The sequence below is a fragment of the Schizophyllum commune genome, assembly GCF_000143185.2.
Source record: "Schizophyllum commune H4-8 unplaced genomic scaffold SCHCOscaffold_4, whole genome shotgun sequence".
Classification (NCBI taxonomy): Eukaryota; Fungi; Basidiomycota; class Agaricomycetes; order Agaricales; family Schizophyllaceae; genus Schizophyllum; species Schizophyllum commune.
The window spans coordinates 1490812-1510734 of NW_026089541.1; the positions used below are offsets into that span (position 1 = coordinate 1490812).

At 56.6% G+C, this 19923-nt stretch overlaps 8 protein-coding genes across 8 annotated transcripts; 6 read left to right on the forward strand and 2 right to left on the reverse strand.

Moving 5' to 3' along the window:
- Positions 1-349: 349 nt before the first annotated feature.
- Positions 350-1742, forward strand: SCHCODRAFT_02618609 (uncharacterized protein). Its single transcript, XM_003032654.2, has 5 exons — positions 350-623; positions 671-940; positions 997-1034; positions 1088-1403; positions 1454-1742. The coding sequence occupies exons 1-5, from the start codon at positions 435-437 to the stop codon at positions 1676-1678; spliced, it is 1038 nt and encodes a 345-aa protein (XP_003032700.2). The 5' UTR covers positions 350-434; the 3' UTR covers positions 1679-1742.
- A 1578-nt stretch (positions 1743-3320) lies between these two features.
- Positions 3321-5215, forward strand: SCHCODRAFT_02572308 (uncharacterized protein; the record flags this gene model as incomplete). The annotated part of the gene is made up of 6 exons (XM_003032655.2): positions 3321-3791; positions 3839-3994; positions 4053-4321; positions 4376-4533; positions 4584-5013; positions 5065-5215. Exons 1-6 carry the CDS (start codon positions 3483-3485, stop codon positions 5213-5215), a joined length of 1473 nt encoding a protein of 490 aa, XP_003032701.1. The 5' UTR covers positions 3321-3482.
- A 384-nt stretch (positions 5216-5599) lies between these two features.
- SCHCODRAFT_02618621 (histone-fold-containing protein) lies at positions 5600-6133 on the reverse strand (the record flags this gene model as incomplete). The annotated part of the gene is made up of 4 exons (XM_003033243.2): positions 6049-6133; positions 5933-5990; positions 5771-5880; positions 5600-5717 (listed from the first exon to the last, which is right to left on the reverse strand). The coding sequence occupies exons 1-4, from the start codon at positions 6073-6075 to the stop codon at positions 5601-5603; spliced, it is 312 nt and encodes a 103-aa protein (XP_003033289.1). The 5' UTR covers positions 6076-6133.
- Positions 6134-6356: 223 nt separating this feature from the next.
- On the forward strand, positions 6357-7209 carry SCHCODRAFT_02572315 (histone 3). The gene is made up of 3 exons (XM_003032656.2): positions 6357-6501; positions 6555-6704; positions 6755-7209. The coding sequence occupies exons 1-3, from the start codon at positions 6409-6411 to the stop codon at positions 6923-6925; spliced, it is 414 nt and encodes a 137-aa protein (XP_003032702.1). The 5' UTR covers positions 6357-6408; the 3' UTR covers positions 6926-7209.
- A 137-nt stretch (positions 7210-7346) lies between these two features.
- On the forward strand, positions 7347-12993 carry SCHCODRAFT_01282528 (uncharacterized protein). The gene is made up of 14 exons (XM_050341375.1): positions 7347-7426; positions 7474-7570; positions 7620-7693; positions 7744-7927; positions 7980-9859; positions 9905-9948; positions 9998-10087; positions 10139-10339; positions 10390-10746; positions 10797-10972; positions 11021-11275; positions 11327-12317; positions 12371-12533; positions 12584-12993. The coding sequence occupies exons 1-14, from the start codon at positions 7414-7416 to the stop codon at positions 12760-12762; spliced, it is 4704 nt and encodes a 1567-aa protein (XP_050201085.1). The 5' UTR covers positions 7347-7413; the 3' UTR covers positions 12763-12993.
- A 276-nt stretch (positions 12994-13269) lies between these two features.
- Positions 13270-15123, reverse strand: SCHCODRAFT_02686572 (uncharacterized protein; the record flags this gene model as incomplete). Its single annotated transcript, XM_003033244.2, has 5 exons — positions 14567-15123; positions 14473-14514; positions 14361-14423; positions 14244-14311; positions 13270-14194 (listed from the first exon to the last, which is right to left on the reverse strand). The coding sequence occupies exons 1-5, from the start codon at positions 15089-15091 to the stop codon at positions 13270-13272; spliced, it is 1623 nt and encodes a 540-aa protein (XP_003033290.1). The 5' UTR covers positions 15092-15123.
- A 155-nt stretch (positions 15124-15278) lies between these two features.
- On the forward strand, positions 15279-16928 carry SCHCODRAFT_02494852 (argininosuccinate synthetase; the record flags this gene model as incomplete). The annotated part of the gene is made up of 8 exons (XM_003032658.2): positions 15279-15327; positions 15379-15458; positions 15511-15570; positions 15626-15691; positions 15745-15827; positions 15878-15987; positions 16041-16800; positions 16856-16928. The coding sequence occupies 8 exons, from the start codon at positions 15279-15281 to the stop codon at positions 16926-16928; spliced, it is 1281 nt and encodes a 426-aa protein (XP_003032704.1).
- A 242-nt stretch (positions 16929-17170) lies between these two features.
- Positions 17171-19918, forward strand: SCHCODRAFT_02618629 (SIR2-domain-containing protein). Its single transcript, XM_003032659.3, has 17 exons — positions 17171-17551; positions 17604-17654; positions 17712-17794; positions 17847-18018; positions 18069-18165; positions 18217-18251; positions 18298-18304; positions 18355-18366; positions 18420-18492; positions 18555-18563; positions 18614-18907; positions 18969-19076; positions 19135-19159; positions 19211-19236; positions 19290-19331; positions 19383-19567; positions 19618-19918. Exons 1-17 carry the CDS (start codon positions 17215-17217, stop codon positions 19790-19792), a joined length of 1731 nt encoding a protein of 576 aa, XP_003032705.1. The 5' UTR covers positions 17171-17214; the 3' UTR covers positions 19793-19918.
- The last annotated feature ends 5 nt before the right edge of the window (positions 19919-19923 follow it).

The following is a 19923-nucleotide window of genomic DNA, read 5'->3' on the forward strand; positions in this document are numbered from 1 at the left end:
GGGCCTCTGATAAAATTTAGGCGCCATAATCTCCACGAGGAGCCTCATCATGCTTGTGTGCTATCTGCTGGGCGCCGCGAATGACTGAGGATGAGCGATTACGAAAGAGCAGTGTTCGGTGTCGAGATAGGAATACATGCAGAAGTCACCCTGGATTCGAATTCATGACTTCGAAATGGGATGCTATAGATGAAATCCTCTTCCATAATTGATGATGAACGTACGCGAGGCAGTGTGAATGAAGATGACCAGCACTGCTTGTGAACGGTTCGATTTCGATTTGGAAGGCTCGGCTCGAACGTGTCATTGATCGCCTGACGGGCCGAGTGCTCGTGAGAACGTGGCGTGACCCTTGCCTCTTCCCGTCGTCTACGACGCCAGGCAGTTGATATATCTAAGCTTCACGCTCACATCTCATCAACTGCCTTTGCAACATGGAAGCCGAGGGGAAACTTTCACTTGTACCCAGCGAGAAAGAGTGGCAGGCACTTTATCATTTTCTGGGGCGTCGGGGATACACCCTGCGCTCTCGCTTCGACCCTGATCATGTCCCTCTTCGCTCCTTGGGACACGACAAGAAATGGTATCAGACACGGAACTTTGAGGACGAAATTTGGAATAAGGTGATTGTCGCAGTAGGTTCTAGATCAATGGCTACTAACGCTCTCAGTGGCCCACCGTTGTCGACGCGGTTAGGTCGGATGGCACCAGATGTGTTATACGTCGCACCTGGACCTACTCCGACGAGATTCCCGTGCTTCAACAGATTGGAGGCTATGGTTTCGACAAACGCAACCATGTCGTCCCCGTCCTCGATATCTTGCTCCTGCCCACGACCGACGACCAGGCCCTCGTTGTAATGCCTTTGTTACGCCTTTTTAATAATCCGCCTTACTCGCGGGTGTCAGAGGTGGTGGAAACCGTGAGCCAATTCTTAGAGGTATGTCCGTGGCAGCTCATTAGGTCGCGCCTTTAGGCTGAAAGTTATTCTCGCAGTGCATGCAATTCCTGCACGAGCATTTGATTGCACATAGGTGAGCAGCACGCGGAATACCGAGGGCCACATACTGCGACTGACTAGCTATAGGGATTTCTGTGCGTTCAATCTCATGATGGATACGACGCGCCTCATTCCAGGTGGCTTCCATTTCGCCTCAACGAGCCGCCCGCCCGATGGCTCCATGGCTGGTCTACGGTATTTCGACCGGTCGCAAGTCGCACCAATGAAGTACTTTCTCATTGACTTCGGGCTTTGCTCACAACTCCCGAGCAAAGACTCCCTTGTGACGGGCGTGTACGGTCAGGACAAAACGGTCCCCGAACTATCCTGGGACGTCCCCTACAGCCCGTTCAAGGTGGACATATACCAGTTCGGGCGCGTGATACTCAAAGATTTGGTCGACGTGAGTACAACTGCTTCACGCATCCGACGAGCCTGATCGACCGTCGTCAGAATTACACTCACCTTGAGTTCTTGAGGCCCTTGAGCGAGGCGATGACTCGCCTTTCTCCCGAAGACAGGCCGGACGTTGATGATGCACTCCGTATGTTCGAGCAGTTGGTCAATTCGATGAAGCCCGCAGACTTGAAGCGCCGGATCAAGCTCAAACCCGACCACACTATCACCTATTACACCCCGCGCATACGTTACTGTTCTAACTCCTTTTGTGTGTGCTGAGATACTCCATACCGTATGTCGACTGCGTGAATCTTTCTACAATGCTACGAATTCCTCGTCCTCATAACGAGTCTGAACCATACGTTTCGGTTACGACAACTCAAATCAAACGCTGGAGCGCGACAATTTGCCACAATGTGACGGACGCGACTTGGAGAAAATGGTCTCAGATTGCGGGAAAGCGGATCTTGTGCGAAGAGGAAGTCCTCAGGCAATAGCCCGCTCGCGCAAACCTCAGCGCGGAAGCATCCTGCTTTTGGATCCGTCCGGCATTAGCCGATTGTGGTCGAATTCGAACCTCTTGCCGCTTGCCAGGCAAACCGAGCCCATGAAATTCTACCGCAGTTCGTGTTCTGGCTGTCCATCTATGAGCTAGAGTTCAAAACCTTCCAAGCGTCTCTGAATGGCAATACATCCACGAGGACTTCTATGCGAGTCAGATTTTGTTCCAGTGTGGCGACTGCCACGGGAGCGGCGACATCGGCGAGGCTGATCACATTTACAGCAGAGCCGCGTGTCCTGTGAGCAATAGATGCAATACAGAACGAAGGTTCGCGGAGTTCTTACTGACAACATTTGTAGCGCGTGTATGGGACCCAGTCCTTATCGAGGGTGCTGGCTTCCAATCAGTTAGACGCCGCCGTAAAGGAGGTCATAAATGGCGTGGGCTCTCTACCGAAAATCTGACCGACGACGAAGTTGACTGGCCGTGAACAAGGGGTGGCATCCGCGGTTGGGACAAGGCCATTCCAGAGCAAGTTACAATTCGGCAAATGAGCGCACTGACCTGGCGCCTATCTGATCAGCGCTTATGAAGATTGAGCGACGGCTCTCCGTGAGGCGATACGACCCCAGAGAGGAAGCGTGAAGACAATCAAATTCGGCCAATAATAGTAGACGATTGAAAGAGCGAGTTGCTAAGTCAATACACGTCACCGTAGATTGGAATACCCGACCGCTTCGAGCGAGTTAAGCGCCCCTAGAATCCTTGCCTCGCGAGAGGCACGACGAGCTCAACAGCTTTGCTGGCTTCTTGCCACGAAGCGACGAAGGCGAGTGATGTGACTGGGCGCTGATGCCTTGGCTTCTTCACCGCTGAAGGGCCCTGGGTAATTGTGCTGGAGCGCTAGAAGATGATGGGAGCGGGCCAGGGGGCAGATGAACATGCGAAGGGAAGAGTAAATGAGTAAGGGCATGAGGGTGTTGAATCGTCAGCCAAGTCAGTCGAGCGCCCGGCTCCGCGGGTTTGGCAGCTATCCCAAGCTTGCGTTAGTGGGTGACTCGCAGGCTTCTGGGGTTGCGCATGCTTCCAGGCAATCGCGCGGGGTTTCTGGGTGAGCCCATTGACGTTCGTCGCTCTGCCGCCAAGATGGAACCGTTCCAATTTGATTCTTCTCCAATATTGCGCACGTCAGCATCCACAGCATGCAACAACACGGGTGCTGAACCGGCAGATGCGAAAGGAGGTCAATCGTCGAGGGCGAGGTCGACTCAATGTGTTGGCTCTTGACGCTGGGTCGGAGCCGCGTATGATCGTCGGAGCTGTCCATATCAAGTCAAGAGCTTGACAGTAGGTGACGCAGCAGCTAGCTATGTATCGCTCTCAAATTGGGTGGAGGTTCGAAGTCAGAGTCGAAGGGCTGGTCACCAAGAATTCGGAGAACGCCGCGGGTGATCAAGCGCGTGGGAAAGCGGCGTCAACGGCGCGCCCACCCGCCGCCGCCGTTTGCGCGTCTCGGCATCGAACCTTCCATCCCTTGCGCTCGCGTTCTCCGAGCAAACACAGATCCTTTCCCCGACCTCTATGTGGCTGGGCCCGGCCCGTGCAGGGGCATTCGGTATACTAAGAGCCTCCCCCCTTCTCCCATGTCGCACATTCAGCGCGCGAGCTTTCGTGGGGGCGCCGCGGGTTCCCTCCCCGTACCGGCAGTTCTCATGGACTCGGAATCTAGCGGCTAGGATACCACCGGGTAATAGGCATACGAGGGATGGCCCTCCCGAGCTGGAGAGGCTCTCGGAAACTGTCCGAGAGCAGGCGCAGGCTGAACAAGCTGAAGAGCTCGGGACTTTCTACGAGACGGTGGCGAGGCCGGGGGTGGCGAGACAGGTTTTGGTGCGTACTTCTGCATGCGTTCTATGCGCACACTGACACCCTGACAGTGGTTTGTTGGCTTCAGTGCCTTCGCATTCTCCACTGCTGCCTGGCTCACCGAGCGATCTACGAACTACTGGGTCGATACTATCCGCTATGGGTCCAGCTGGGTAGCTGTGACCAATCTAAACCTGCGTATCAAGCAGCAGCAGGCTCTAGTAGAGGTACGTCTGCGACTGTTCCCTTTCCACTGAATCAGTATTGACAGAGATGAATCACCAGAAACTGCGCGGATACCACCGGTCCATACATAGCTTCCTGAGCGCATTCCCAATTACCGTGCGCGCCAATGTCAGCAAGCTCTTCGTCACCATTTTCCAACCCATCGCGGACGCTAGCGCGCCGAAGAAGGCCGTGTGGAAGGTGGTCGCGGCCACGAGCGTGGTCTTTATCCTGCAGAATATCCCGCGGTTCCAGCCGTTCATGCGCAAATACTTCGTGCACAGCGCGCTGTCGGGCATGTCCATCACAATGCTTACCTCGACGTTCGCGTGAGTGATTCGTGAGGCGTTTTAGTTGAGTTATTGCTGACAAGACGGCTGCAGCCACGCTGAGATCATCCACTTCTTGGTCAATATGTTCGCCCTTGAGGGCTTCGGTTCGTCCACGGCGGTACACTTCATGAAGAGGGCCGATCTGGACGAGGTGCACGGCCTTTTCGAGGCGTCTCCATTCTGGCATTTCGTCGCCTTCTTCTGCGTTGGTGAGCATCATCTACCCACCGCCCTTTACTTCTCACTTACGCACCACCAGCCGGCGCGTTCTCCTCCCTCACGCAACACGTCGTGCAAGTAAAGGTCACCTACCCGCGCCTCATCCGCCAGTACGCCGCCGCGCTTGCGCGCCAGGCCGCCACCGCCGCCTCCGCCGTCGGCCGCACGAAGACTTGGGCCGATGCCGTTCAGCGCGCCACCCCCGCGCGCCGACGCTGGTTCCCACGTCCCACCCCGATCGAGAAGACCCCGGTGTCCGAGGTCCAGGTCCTGCAGGGCAAGCTGAAGCGGGCGCTGCTGCCCAGCTTGGGCGCTTCGGGCGCGGTGTACTCCTGCCTGGTCATCACAGCGCTCGCGTTCCCCAACGCCGAGGTCGCGCTGTTCTTCCCGCCCGGTTTCTCGATGAACATTCAGACGGGCGTCGCCGGCGCTATAATTTTCGACCTCACTGGCATCATTCTTGGCTGGTCGTAAGTGCGCATCGTTGATCAGGCTCTATCAGGCGCTGACTTGCTTCGCAGATTCATGGCACATTGGGCGCATTTGGGCGGCGCGCTGTTTGGGTACCTCTACTACTACTATGGGCCGGATCTCTGGAGCGACTTGCGGCGCGAAGTGCACGCAATGGCCCTCAGGTCACAGGGCGACGGACCGGTGAAGAGGCTAGCATGAGCAATACTATCATCGCGCTCTCATGGACCTCTGCCGTGCGAGTTGTACAGCTTGCTCTCGAACTTGACACCCACCTCATCCTAACCAGTGTATCATAGTCAATGCAGTGTAATTATCGTGCGCGGCGTGCCATCTCGACATTCCTTGCATTGCAGATAATCGGCTTCGAACGATCGCCACTCGGATTTGCGATGGCGACGGTCAACAACAGTCAATCGACCGGCACTGGTTGGATAGCTCGGACGTTCGGAGGGAGTTTGCAGAGGCATGTCGCATATGAATAAGCCTATTCTAATGCATACGAGTGCTGGAGGTATCTACATAAATACTAATACATGATACGATACAGATACAAAGCGACGAAAGTGAATAGGGTGAGAGAAGATCATGCGCCGAAGCCGTAGAGGGTCTTCCCTGAGCGCTTCAAGGCGTAGACGACGTCGAGCGCAGTGACAGTCTTGCGCTTGGCGTGTTCAGTGTAGGTGACAGAGTCGCGGATGACCTGAAAGGCGAGTCAGCGATAGCCGTAGGGGAAGAGGAGGACGATCGACGCACGTTCTCAAGGAAGATCTTCAAAACACCGCGGGTCTCCTCGTAGATGAGGCCAGAGATACGCTTGACACCACCACGACGAGCGAGGCGACGGATAGCGGGCTTCGTGATACCTGCGAGCCAAGTCAGCAAAGGCGAAGTCGCCACCAAGTGCAGCAGACGCACCCTGAATGTTGTCGCGCAAAATCTTGCGGTGACGCTTCGCGCCGCCCTTGCCAAGGCCCTGCATCCACCGTCAGCCACCGAGTTCAAAGCCACTAAGCGCGCCGCGAGCCGCTCACCTTTCCGCCCTTTCCACGGCCAGACATTGTTGATAAGAGTAGAGTTGGTTAAGGTGGTTGACTTGAAGGTTGCTGAGATCGCGAGTGGAGCGCGATGAGGGCGAGAGGCAAGTCGGTTGAGAGACCCGCTGCAATCCGCCGGCTTGCCTAAATAGGCGCGCGTGTGGCTGTGTTGATTTCCTTTTGTTGACTGATCAACAGAGCGCGTCAGATCAACAAAACACGGTCACGCACGCGTCTGTCACGATCACACAACCGTCAGATATATACGGCGTGCCCTCTTGTTCCCGACCTCCATCACCGCCGCTTCGCCAACACCAAGTCAAACTCGCCCCACCAGCCACTCTACATTCCTCAGCAATGGCCCGCACGAAGCAAACCGCTCGCAAGTCTACTGGTGGCAAGGCGCCCCGCAAGCAGCTCGCTGCCAAGTCGCAGGCGCGCAAGACTGCCGTGCGTTGGACTTGACTTTGCCAAACCTTCACTTTTGCTGACTGCTCCCTTAGGCCGCCGCTGGTGGTGTTAAGAAGCCGCATCGCTTCCGGCCTGGTACCGTCGCTCTCCGTGAGATTCGTCGGTACCAGAAGTCGACGGAGCTCCTCATCCGCAAGCTCCCCTTCCAGCGTCTCGTCCGCGAAATAGCGCAGGACTTCAAGGTGTGTCTCAGTACCGCCTCCTACAATACCACTTGCTGACTCTCGTCCAGACGGACCTCCGCTTCCAGTCCTCCGCCGTCATGGCACTGCAGGAGGCCGCCGAGGCCTACCTCGTCTCCCTCTTCGAGGACACCAACCTGGCTGCCATCCACGCCAAGCGTGTCACCATCCAGCCAAAGGACCTTGCCCTCGCCCGCCGATTGCGCGGTGAGCGGTCATAGACGCGTCGGTCGTATGCCTTGATGCTTCGGCCGTTCTCCCCTCTATTCCTCACTACCTTATCGTTCTGTACACTACTGTATATTATCTTCTGTACCCCAGGGTTATGGCTCGTATGCCTATGACAACGCATATGCATTGACTGGCACAAACCTTTCGTTGAAGCCTGAAGCCAACCCTCCGAAGCTTTGAGCTTGCAAGTTACCTGCCAAGCCTTCGACGTTCTGGCCTTACATATATGAGGACGCTGTGTCCATGTTCTGCTCCAAACGCGAATTCTGGAAGCCCTCGCGCGTGAGTGAAGCGGGAGGGTGGATGCCATTGTTTTCCGGGCCGTACAGCTATCACGTCACACTCCCACGAATATGTCACGGAACCCCACGTGGGGCCGGGGCGCCTGCTTATTGTCAACGCTCATCATCCCTCGTGAGGACCTCGGGATTGTACAGGGCACGACTCGCGTTAGATATTCCTCCAGCTCGAGGTCCAGATGGACGAGCAGGGTGCGTTGCTGCATAGTAGTGCTGGAAGCGAGCTCACCGGCTCCCAGATACTTGTCGAATCTGTAGTGCCCCAGCGGAGCCTGGGCAGCCGCTCTTTCACCCTTGCAAATGTTCTGGGACTATACGCTATATACACCAGGACTGGTGCGCCATTTTCCCCCTTACCACAGACTAGTCGCTCACATTGCCACAGCCTGCAGACATGGCTAGCGCACAGCAAGAAGAAGACGTGCGATGTGTGCAAGTACCCTTATGCATTCACCAAAGGTACGTATACCGCTATTCATCCCATCGATGCACTGACTTATTACCCCCAGTCTACGCACCAAACATGCCCAGAAAGCTCCCGCCTTGGCTCATCGCCCGGCGTGCGCTCAAGTCTGTCGTCTCTGGCGTGATCTTCTGCTTGCGGGCCCTTATGGTCGCGACGATATGGCTCGGAGCGCTTCCCTGGGCAACTGTCTACGCATGGAGGATGTATTTCAACCTAGGGGACGCAACGTGCGTGTCAGTTCACCTCCTCAACGCCACAACACTGACTATACTTCCCCAGGGCGCACTGGATCGCCGACAAGAACCGGCTTGCCAACAGCTCCTTCATAGAGCAAGCCTTTTTCTCTTACTCCAATGTGGACACCGCCACCAAGTTGAGTAAGAAAGAGCTTGAAGCTATCGACCTTATGCCCTGGTACCGCCGTATCTTCCTCTCCCCCACCTGGGTCGACCTTTCCTCGGACATCTTCCAAGGACAGATCATCGCTTCCTTCATCGTGCTTACTTTTGTCGCGATATTCCTCCTGCGCGAGTGGATTGCGCAGAATGCACGCCCGGGCGTGTTTGAGGACGAGGAACCGCCACCACCGATGGAAGAAGCACCTGCGCCCGCGCCAGCGCCTGCACCACCGCAGCCAGCTCCTCCAGTTCCGGAAGATCCAGAGCCGGTCTATGGTCCAAGGCTACCAACCCTAGTCGAATCACGCTACATCGAAATTCCTCCTGGTGGTTTGCCCGTACAGGGAGGTACAGTGCACGCAACGGAAATCACTGAACCACCGCTGCCTTGGCCGACGGAAGGCCCGTTGGCTAGGCCAGCCGAACCGGAACGCAGCGCGCCTACGGCTTGGGGGCGTGCACAAGCAGGGCCTTCGTCGAGTAGTGACTCCGCTGCGCCTGAGGGCGAGCAGCAGAACAAACGTCGCAAGGAGCTTCCTGTGCGCGACTTATACCAGAACGTGCACGCGCGCAGGCAGCACAATGCGATCCAGGCGGAGAGGCATGCGCGGATCATGGGCGGGGCCGCTTCGCGCCCCGTCACTGCCCAGGGCTCGATCCGCAATCGCTTGGAGTACCCATCGAGTCCTACCTTGGGGGCGTTTCCGGGTGGCACGTCCGACCAGGGCACGAATCCGTGGAGCATCGCCGAGGCGTCCTCATCTTCGTCGTCTGCGCAAAATCTTCCCCGTCTGAACATTCCCAGCAATACCGCCTTCACTTTCACTGCGCTGCCTGATGCACCGCGACCGAACCTCTTCGCGCCGGCGGGCCCGTTCAACAACTTTGCCCGCCAGCGATCTCCGGGTGTCACGCGAGAGCCGGAGGACGCCTACAGTAGGCCTTTCATCGCTGGGCCCAACGGCGCTCAGTTTTCCTTCGGTGCCAGTTCGTCTTCGAATGGCACTGTCGACACCGCAAGCGCACCCGGACCCAGTTCGCAGTCGTCCGCTGGGCCAAGCCGATTCCCGGGAAGCTTAGCCGGCTCTGCGAATGGCACTCCCAGCATCTTTGGGAACATGCAGAGCAACACCTGGGGCAACCCTACCTCTCCTGCTGCAGCGACGCCGCCGCTCCTCACGCCGACTCGGCGACCACCTCTGCCGCCGACCACGACACCGCTTCGGAGTCCGGGTCTCGCGCCCCCAGGAAGCAGCTCTGCGGCCGCCTCTGCACCACTCGACTCGCCGAGTCTCGCGATGTATAGGGCGCCGGAGGAGTTGAGGGAGGGTTACTTTGACGACGTGGCCGCAGAGGCCGAGTTGAAAGCGGAAGACAGCGAGTCGAGAGCGGGAGGCAAGGGCAAGGCGGCGGCGAGGGACGAGACACCGTCGCCCGATGACTGGCAGAGCATCAATAAGGAGATGCTGGATCAGTTCTTCCCGGAGCGGAAAGGGGACGATGCGGACGACGAAGATGACGAGGAAGAGGGCGAGGGTCATGTGCCAGGAGCGTTCGGGGCGGCAGAGGAGCGACGTCGAGACGAGGAAGAAAGAGAGGAAGACATCATCGAAGGCGAGCTAGTACAGGAGGACGAGCACAATCATGCGAACGCGGGAGGTCCTGACGATGTGGGGGCACGGATAGAGGTGAACGGCGGACCTATGGAAGAGGTCGAGATCGAGGGAAATGTGGACGACGATGTGGATGGCGCGTTAGAAGGTAGTGCGAACCTCTTCATCGATGGCAGGGCACTAACTCGGCCAGCAGCGATTGGCATGCGAGGTCCCATCGGGAATGTTTTGCAGAACGTAGGTCGCCAGTTTGTGAACGCAACGCAGACGACTAACAAGTCCGCAGGCCATGCTCATGACCTTCGTCCTCGACACGGCGATTGGTATCGGTATCTGGGTCCCCTTCACCATTGGGAAAGCGACGGCACTGCTCATGGTATGCAATGACGCTCTTGGCTACACGACACTTACTGATTGTTTTGTCTAGCTGAACCCGCCTCAACTGTTCAAGCTTATCCAGGTTCCTATGGTCCTCATACGGATACTCACTGACCCCATCGTCAACGGCTTGACGCACTTGGTGGTAGCTTGGGCGATTCCCATGGTCCAGAACTTGGCCATGTTTGTGTTACGAGTGCTGCTAGGAAGCAAGATCGCCGACAAGCTGCAGTCGTGGCTGGCAAAGCTGGTAGGTTCAATCCATAAGTGCTCGCACTCAGGTCTCAATGATATCTGCAGTACGATATCGCCTATGAATCCGTCGAGAGTGCCTTCAGCTCAGGAACCGTCGAGGAAACAAGCGGTATGGAGCCTCAAGCGTCGTTCTTCTGGGACACGGTCATTGGAAAGCAAGCGGAGGAATGGCTTGCCAACCTTGGCGCCCATGTTAAAGCTTTCGGCCACGAAGTCAAGAACACCTGGATCATGCTTGCCATCGGTGACCAACCCGCGCAAAGAGCATTCGCCGTCGTACTAGGATACTCAGTGATCCTGCTGGGGGCTGGTATCTACCTGAACTTGCTATCCGTTGGCAACGTGCAGACCGCGACTAGAGCCGTACGCAATACCATTCGCCAGCAGCTGGTCGTTCTGAAGGTGAGGAGTCAGGCGCTGCTGTGTGTATACCCTACTGATTATGAGTGTAGGTTGCGTTCTTCATCTTCATCGAGATTGCGGTGTTCCCCCTCGGGTGCGGCTTCATTCTGGATGCGAGCACGATGTGGATGTTCTCGGACGTCAATGTCGCGGCACGAACCGAGTTCTTTAAGCACGCCCCCCTAACGGCCACCTTCTACCACTGGGTAGCGGGTACGATGTTTATGTATGCATTTACCACTTATCTGCTGCTATGTGACTGACCTCTCGCTAGGTATACCTTTGCCGTGATTCTGGCCGGCTGCCGCACCATCATGCGCCCAGGTGCAATGTGGTTTATCAAGGACCCTCAAGACGCAAACGCACATCCTATCCGCGACATTCTTGACCGTTCTGCACTCGCGCACCTACGCAAGATCCTCATGAGCGGGGTCATGTACACCCTGGTCGTCTGTCTTTGCGTTGTTAGCCTGGCTGCCTTGTTGTCCGTCGGAAATTACGCAGTCCTGCCCCTGCGCTGGAAGACTCGGTGCGTCATTCCTTCAGGGTCCGCACTAAGTGGCTGATCGCCTCGTTATAGTGAGCCGCTGTCCAACGTTCCCGTTGACCTCGTGTTCCTTCATATCGCCCTCCCGTACACAATGCGTTACTTCAGACCCAAGAAGGCTATCAAGGCGTCGACCATCAAAGTCTGGAAATGGCTGTCGTCCCAACTGAGGCTCTCTTCCTACTTCTTCAACGAGACTCACGAGGAAGAAATCGCCGCGCCTGCGAGCCAGAGCGCATACATTGCAGCGTATCTCGACAGTCTTTGGACCGGGCGACCTCTGGGCTACAATGACTTCGTCAAGGACCGCGGTACATGGCGTCGCGTCCCGGCCAATGACAACATACCGATACCTGCGGAGATGCGGGCAACTGTAGAGGTCACCGAGGAGGGCTTGCCTGTGGATGACGAGTCGCGCCGACTCATGGCCCAGCAAGACGCGGAGATCGAGCGATCGAGGCGGAAGCCGAAGGACGAATTCATTATCGTATACCTTCCCCCCCTCTTCCGCTATCGCATGATGGCGTTCATCGTCTCTTTCTGGATCATTGGATCGGTCTGTGCCGGTCTCGCGTTCATCCTGCCGCTGCAGTTGGGACGCCTTTTCTTCCGCCTCTGGATTCCGCAAGACGTGCACGACGGCTACTCTTTCATGGCCGGCTTCTACCTGATCTGGGCCTGCGTCCACATCATGCGCGCCATCGACCGATTGGACAAGCGCAGGCAACGAACGGGAGAGGAAGGCCCGCGCTCCGACTTGCGCATCTACGTGCTCAAGCGGGGATCGTTATGGCTGGCGAAGATCACGTACTTGGCCATCTGCCTGGGCGTCATCATCCCGACGCTGACGGCGCTTGTGTTCGATTGCTACTTGATTCTGCCACTGCGGTTCACGTTCAATCCGACGCTTGTTCCGCGGGTCCGACTCGTAGACTCGTGGGCGACGGGCTTGCTGTACATGAAGGCCCTGTCGTTCGGTCTGCGTGCAGGACCGCGCAACTCGTTGTCGCGAGGGATTAACCAGGTGGGTCGATAGTGGGTATGATGGTAGTAAGCATGACTGACTGCTTAATCCAGATGATCAACAGCGGGATAACGCACCCCGACCCTATTGCTGCCACCAAACAGGTCATAGCGCCCGTAATAGGCGGCTTGCTTCTCATCATCCTCTTCCCCGCCGCGCTCTTCAAGGCCTGCTTGCTGATGTTCCCCGGCTGGGGGATTGCTGGCAAGGCGCTATGTACGTTTCAGCCTTCCTGTGACTGGCTTTTGGCTAACCCTTTGCGTCAGTCACGCGCTTCTACCCCGGTATCCTCTCGCTTACATTGTCGAGTCTCATCTTCGAGGGCATGCACGAGACGCTCCAGAAGTGGCAGCAGGACATCCGCGACTCGGAGTTCCTCGTCGAGATGCGCCTGCGCAACCTCGAGCCCAACTCGCCAAACACAGCCGCGGCGCCGGCATCATAACAGTGACACCTCCCCCTTGTCTTGTGCCTGTTACACGCACCATTTCTTGGTACACACCTAGCTATCTTCCTGGACCACCCCACTTCATCGTCTTCACGCTATAAGCACCTACATACTCCAGTACACCCACACCACTCGTTCACGTTATATAGCAGCTGTCGTCGCTTTCGATTGTAGCAAGTATTATTTTAATTTACAGGCAAAATGTACGAACACTTCTCGGGATACACAGCTGGAGACATCGTACGCGTGAGTGGGTCGTGAAATGATGGTTGGTTGCAGAGGTCGTTATATGCGAGATCGTCATGACATGAGAATCGGGAAGAGCAAGTTCGGTATGGACAACGAGCAGGTTCGATAGGTTCGATAAGCAGATGCGGTATGTGTGGCAAGCAAGTTCGATGAGAGGAGGGTACATACAGTGCATGCAAAGGGGCACTCCGTTCGGTCCTGAGTAAGAATATGGACGTGGAAAACACAACTGTGGACGAACAATGCACCGGTTCTTCAATCCAACCACTCCTCCGTATCGGTATCGGTGTAGGCTGTTGGGTGCGCGGGAACCTTGAGCTGCGCGTGAACCACGCCATCCTCGTCCGACCACACATCCCACGCAATCTCAGGCGCAAGGCCATCATAGATCGCGTCGACCTGGTCCAGCACGTCCGTGATATAGTTCGCGCCGTCCAGATCATCAGGCTGCAGGTGCACGTTCCACCCGAGCATCAAGCAGTACTCGTTTGGCCGGCGCGTATCCGTCGTCGACACAAACGCCGTCAGCCCGCGGTGGTGCTCGTACTGCATGCTGTAGTGGCGGATCATGGGGAGCGTGCAGCCGCGCTGCATCATGCGGATGTCCTCGTCCGTGACGTCCGTGCCGGCGTAGTCCTGCGGGTCGATGAAAGGCACGGCAGGGGGCTCCCAGATGGGGAAGACGTATTCGGGATCCGCGTCCTCGTCCTCGTCGTCTTCCTCGTCGAGTCCGCCCAGATCATCCTCGCTGCCGATGACGGACTCGGGGTCCGTCTCTGCGTAGATACCGAAGCCCAGCATGCCGCCAATGAATGCTTCGTCGTCCGTGTAGCCGTACTCGTACAGCGACTCCTCGTCCATATCGTCGCGCAGGTAGCCATCAGACTCCGTATCCGAGAGGAAGATCCCACGCCAGGGGTCCTCTTCAGGCGTCTCAGCAGCAGCAGGTGGCGGCGTAGCATGATCCTTCGCGCGCGCAAGCGCCTGCGCGACGTTCTTGACGATGAAGATGGGCACGGGCTTCCTCGTCACGACGGCGCGGCAGCAAGGACACGACTTCTGGCGGCGGAGCACAAAGTCAGGGTCCTCCGGGTCGAGGTCAGTCTCCTCCTGCGTGGGTGCACTGCGAAACCAGTTCTGAAGACATTCGAGGCAGAGGACGTGCCCGCAAGGCGAGAGGCTAGGTGGATATAAGCGGCAGGGGTGGGGCGGAGTATATGCGGACGCACGCGAAAGGCTTCACCATGAGATCCATGCAGATTTGGCATTGCATGGCGGCTTCAATTGTCGATACGAGCTAGTGGCAGGTATTAGTGGCGTCGATGAGCTGGCATGGGCAAACCCACCTCGTCATTCTTGCGACACTTGCTCTTCAGAGTCTGTATCTGCGCGTCTTGCTCTTGCTTGTTCTGGGGTTGAGTCAGGAGCGCTACAAGGTGGATTAGAGCCTGCACATACCAGCTTCGCGCTCGATGCTTCACGCTCGCGCTCCTCCAGTTGCTGCGCCACTAATCAGCATCTGAAAGGGTTACAGTGAATGGCTTGTACGCACCTTCTTCTGCTTCTTCATCGTCTTCTTCTGCTCATGAACCAGCTTCTTAAGTTGCTCTATTTCATCCCGCAAGTGATCGGCCTCCGTTGCGCTGCTCAACGCGTCGTCCTCAATGAACTCTCGTTGCTTCCCTTTGTTCAGACGTCGTTCCTCTGCTGCGGCTGAGCTGGGGAGGCTTGAGTGTCGCGCATGGGTCGGAGGCTCCGGGAGCTTCGGAGCACTGGTGTATGCGATGTTCGGACGACTTCTGAGTGCGGGCCCGGGATCGGGCTGAGAGGACTTGGTCCTGGGAAGGGGAAGGCCAAAAGAGTCCAAGTTGCGTCTGAGTATCCCTCGGGAGGGAACGCTGGGGATAGCGGAAGAAGAGGATGATGAAGGGTCATTCTTCTTGGATTTGTGTGATTTCTTGCGATGCGGCGCGTGAGGTGGCTCCCCACGGTTCGGCACATTACTATTGGAGCGCCTGCTGATGGTGTGTGCAGAGTTACTGAGTAGGAGGTCCATTTCTGCGCTCTGCGCGGGCATGGACGAGGAGGAGATTATGGCGGTGAAATGGCGGTAGCGGACAAGGAACGAGGAGGCGGGAACAATGCATGTCACACGGATCAGACACGTGCTGTCACGCGATCACTTTGATTTGAACTTGGGCGCGTCCAGTCCAAGTTGTGACTCGGCTTGTCTTCCCCCATTCCTCCTCCCCCACAACTCAAAAATGTCCGCACCCAAAGGCCGTGTTCTTATTGCGTACTCTGGAGGCCTTGGTACGTGCTTGAAGGTGTCTGATCACTTGCAGGCGCTAAGATGTTTCGCAGACACCTCCTGCATCCTTGCATGGCTGATCGAGCAGGGATACGAGGTGTATGCCTTCATGGCGGATGTCGGACAGGAAGAGGTGCGTATATACTAATGGTCAATCGAGGTTTGTACTTACACTATGTATGCAGGACTTCGCTGCCGCTGAGAAGAAGGCTTTGAAGGTCGGAGCCAAGAAGTTCTTCCTCGAGGTGCGTATTCGCCACGATCCATGATCGCGACAAGCTATCTCACTCTGAAATACAGGACTTGAAGCGCGAGTTCGTCGAGGAGCTCATCTACCCTGCCGTTCAGGCCAATTGCATTTACGAGGTGCGTACTTCCCAACTAAGGGGGAACTAATTTTGACCCCCCTCCCCCCACAGAACGTCTACCTCCTCGGAACCTCTCTGGCTCGTCCTGTCATTGCACGCGGAATGATGAGCGTCGCCGATCGTGAGGGTTGCGAGTACGTCTGCATCTGATAAGATTGTGGCACAGTGCTCATTTTCATTCTAGCTACGTCTCGCACGGTTGCACTGGCAAGGGCAACGACCAAGTCCGTTTCGAGCTCGCCTTCTATGGCTTGAAGCCCGACATCAAGGTCATCGCCCCCTGGCGCATTCCTGGTGAGCCCAATAAAGTACTGATCTTATCGCGGGGGACCTGACTTGCTGCGCAGAATTTTACAACCGCTTCCCCGGCCGTCAGGCGCTTCTCCAGTACGCCGCGGAGAAGTCCATTCCCGTCCAGCAGACCGCCGCCAAGCCGTGGTCTACCGACGAGAACCTCTTCCACATCTCCTACGAGGCCGGTATCCTCGAGGACCCTGCCGTGACTCCGCCCGCGGACATGTGGAAGCTCACCGTCGCTCCCGAGGACGCCCCTCAAGAGCCTGAGCGCCTCTCCATCGAGTTCAAGGCCGGTATCCCCGTCAAGGTGACCGTCGCTGGTTCGGACAAGACCTACACCGACGGCGTCGAGATCTTCCTCGCACTCAACGCCCTCGCCCGCAAGCACGGCGTCGGCCGCATCGACATCGTCGAGAACCGCTTCATCGGCGTGAAGTCGCGCGGCTGCTACGAGAGCCCGGGCGCGACCATCCTCCGCGCCGCGCACGTCGACCTCGAGGGCCTCACGCTCGACCGCAACGTCCGTGCGCTCCGCGATCAGTTCGTCACGATCGAGCTCTCCCGCATCCTCTACAACGGGCACTTCTTCACGCCCGAGCGCGAGTTCATCACCAGCGCGATCCCCGCGAGCCAGCGCACGGTGAACGGCACCGTGCGCGTGAAGCTCTACAAGGGCAACGTGATCATCGAGGGCCGTGAGAGCACGGAGGGCCTGTACGACGAGCAGCAGTCGTCGATGGACGAGCTCGGCGGGTTCGAGCCGACGGACACGACTGGCTTCATCCAGATCGAGTCCATCCGTATCAAAAAGTGAGCTTCTCCGCGTGGGCATCCAGCTACTCTGGTTACTGACATCCTTCGTTAGGTGGGCGCAGGCGAACATCCGCAAGGGCCAGGGTGGTGTCCAGCCCAAGGATGTCTACCACAGCCGCGTCTAAGTGTATACTTACCAGTTCACCGATCGCTTACTGTAGAGCTAGCCTGTTGTTGTGAACTACCCTGTACCATCCCTTGCTCGAATGCTAGCTATCTAGCCTGTTGTACTACCCTATGCGCTGCCCTCTGTGGATTGCTTCCAGCTCTGTGTCTTCGGCTCACCTCTCCGCCGCTCGGCGTGCAATCGGTCCGGGCACAGAATCGCCGCCGCTTAGACCTGACTTCAACTTCTTCCTGACCATCAAGTTCGGCTGTGGCGCGGTCCCGTCCCGCCTCTCTCGGCCTCTAATGGAAACTCCCTTCTCCTCCAAAGAGCTGCTAGCTCTGCAAGTTCAGGCCTTCCTCAATGCAGCTGAAGACGTCGATGTCGAGCCCGAAACCATAGAGGACTTACTCGATACGCTCACTGCTCAAGAGCAGGAGAAGGAGGCTCAACCTGAGGCTGGTAATATTGACACTGTCGATGTACAGAGCAAAAACAGTGCCCCCGAGCCTCCACGCACTATATTAGACATTACTGGCGATGATAACTCGAGCGACGACCCGGACTACGTAGATGACGGGCCTGAGGACGACGAAATTGACATCTCGAGCCTATACGCTGCCCCACAAGAGCAGGGGATCAGTAAGTATCATCACCTTGAGCTTTACAGCAGGCTGTCTGATACTCTATTCAGCGTTCTCGAAGCAAGAGCTGCGCGCAATGCTACATTACCTGAAGGAGCGAGGTTCGTACGGACATGCCACATATACACAACACGACTCATCACCGACGCTCGCTATAGGCATGTCCGCATGGGTCAAGGAATACGTGGTCACTCGCGCCATTCCCATTCCAAGCCTGCTAGAGGCCTTTGGAATCCGCCTGGTATCGGCGTTTCCCGACGCCTCCATGTACGGTCTACTGACCAATTTCGCAGTGCCCCGAGCTTCGCGCCAAGAAGCCTATGACTCTGCTATTCTTCTTGCGGGTAGCTCTCTCGCGGGAGCTACGCATGCGCGAGAGATTGCCACAATACAATACTATCGACGACGCTGCGAACCTGATAAAGGGTGCCCAGCGCATCATGATACTTACTGGCGCTGGTATCAGTATGTTTGGTACTCACGCTCTACTTGAAATTGCAGCTGACTTTCACTAGGTGTCAGCTGCGGGATTCCGGACTTCCGGTCATCGACCGGCCTTTACGCTAACCTGAAGGAGCGCGGAGAGTACGAACTGGATGATCCCCAAGAAATGTGAGTCATATCGCTCACGCGCTGAGGACTTCCTGACGCCGACGCTCATAGGTTCGATATCCACTACTTTAGGGAGAATCCTGCAGGTGAGCGCTTGCGTAAGCACTCAAAGTAGTCAACTAATCGCGGTAGTCTTCTAGTGAGTTGTGTGGCCATTGAGCTACGAGCAAACTGACTTCTTTCCTGAAGCTCTTTCGCACAGTAAGTGTCCTTGCAGCGCTACATATTCTAGCGATTTGACCCGTTCTTTGCAGCGAAATATACCCCTCGAAATTCGTGCCGTCGCCGTGCCATAGATTCATCAAGCTGGTCGAAGACAAGGGCAAGGTAGGGATGATTGCTCCTTACGGATGTATCTGTTGGTTGACATACGATCGTCTTATCTCTAGCTCTTGCGAGTACGTTGATTTTCCTCGTATTCATTGCCCACGCGACTCACCGTGCCCAGAACTACACGCAAAACATTGACACCCTAGAGACTCTCGCCGGCGTCAAGCGCGTGCTCAACTGCCACGGCTCCTTCGCCACCGCATCCTGCATTCAGTGCCGCCGGCGCGTACCCGGAACGGACGTCGAAGAGGCCATCCTCTCGAAGAAAGTCCCTGTTTGCTCTGTCTGCTGTCCGCCGGAATCTCTGGCCCCGAAGAAGAAGAAAAAGAGCAAGAAAAAGGCGGAGGGCAAGTGGGACAGCCAGGATGAGGATGAGAGCGATGGGCCGGTGTTTCCAACGGGAATCATGAAGGTAGGTGGTTGTTTGTGGTTGTGGCGCGGTGTGGCCAAAATTGATCTGACCGGGATTGCAGCCTGACATCACATTCTTTGGCGAGAAGTTGACGGACGACTTTGACGATGCGCTGAGGGAGGATAGAGACAAGGTCGACTTGTTGATCATCATTGGGACGAGTCTGAAGGTGCGTCCGTATCCTTCCCAGAGGAACAATTCGCATTGAATATATACCGACAAAATAGGTCTCTCCCGTAGCGGACCTGATAAGTACGCTATCACCTCGTCTGCAGCGTTCCGCGCACTGACTTCTTTTCCTAGTGCATCTGCCACACTCGGTCCCGCAGGTTTGCGCTCTTGAATGATGGCACGAAAGGTTTGCTGAGTGTTCCATCGTCAGATCTTGATCAACAAACAGCCTGTCCGTCATATAAACCCAGACGTGCGCAACTCATGTCTTCATCACCTGATACTCCAAATCACGGGCTTTCAGATTGTCCTTTTGGGAGACGCCGATCGCATCGTGGAGCACTTGTGCTCTGTCCTCGGTTGGTCTCTACCTGAACCCGCCACGCGTGAGAGCGGATCGGCGACGTTGACCCTACCGGAGGCGCCCAGCATGAAGAAACGCCCGTCGTCGGACATGCTGGAGACGCCACCTACTCGAGTCGGGAATAGGTGCATACTGATTCGTGCCATGCTCTGCGCTCTGCTGACGCGTCCTGCAGTCATGTCTGGCTATTCGAAGGTGCGGAAGGTGGTCGTTGGGTGGAGGCTCTGAAAGCCGAGGAGGAGACTGCTGCGGCGCAGGCCGCGAGCTCCTCGTCGGTCGATGCGAATACGCCTGCTGCGAAGCTAGAAGATGGAACGAGTACGCCTGCCAAGAGGCAGAGGACAGAGTAGGAGTTGTTCCCTCGTCGTGGAAGGGGGCGTGGTGGTATCTTATTGTTTCTGATCGACTAATGCTTATGCGCTTGGATTAAGATTTGAGAAAGTTGATCCGTTATCCTGCTAATACTCGACGACGTTGTCAT

Bases quoted from the DNA above. Each gene is read 5' to 3' on its own strand.
- SCHCODRAFT_02618609 (XM_003032654.2), top strand. From the start codon at position 435: ATGGAAGCCGAGGGGAAACTTTCACTTGTACCCAGCGAGAAAGAGTGG. The intron at 624-670 runs GTGATTGTCGCA...TAACGCTCTCAG, and splicing joins AGGACGAAATTTGGAATAAG to TGGCCCACCGTTGTCGACGC. The intron at 1,035-1,087 runs GTGAGCAGCACG...GACTAGCTATAG, and splicing joins GAGCATTTGATTGCACATAG to GGATTTCTGTGCGTTCAATC.
- SCHCODRAFT_02572315 (XM_003032656.2), top strand. From the start codon at position 6,409: ATGGCCCGCACGAAGCAAACCGCTCGCAAGTCTACTGGTGGCAAGGCG. The intron at 6,502-6,554 runs GTGCGTTGGACT...CTGCTCCCTTAG, and splicing joins CGCAGGCGCGCAAGACTGCC to GCCGCCGCTGGTGGTGTTAA. The intron at 6,705-6,754 runs GTGTGTCTCAGT...ACTCTCGTCCAG, and splicing joins AAATAGCGCAGGACTTCAAG to ACGGACCTCCGCTTCCAGTC.
- SCHCODRAFT_01282528 (XM_050341375.1), top strand. The intron at 7,571-7,619 runs GTGCGCCATTTT...ACATTGCCACAG, and splicing joins CGCTATATACACCAGGACTG to CCTGCAGACATGGCTAGCGC. The intron at 12,534-12,583 runs GTACGTTTCAGC...CCTTTGCGTCAG, and splicing joins GATTGCTGGCAAGGCGCTAT to TCACGCGCTTCTACCCCGGT.
- SCHCODRAFT_02618629 (XM_003032659.3), top strand. From the start codon at position 17,215: ATGGAAACTCCCTTCTCCTCCAAAGAGCTGCTAGCTCTGCAAGTTCAG. The intron at 19,237-19,289 runs GTTTGCGCTCTT...TTCCATCGTCAG, and splicing joins TGCCACACTCGGTCCCGCAG to ATCTTGATCAACAAACAGCC. The intron at 19,568-19,617 runs GTGCATACTGAT...CGCGTCCTGCAG, and splicing joins CCTACTCGAGTCGGGAATAG to TCATGTCTGGCTATTCGAAG.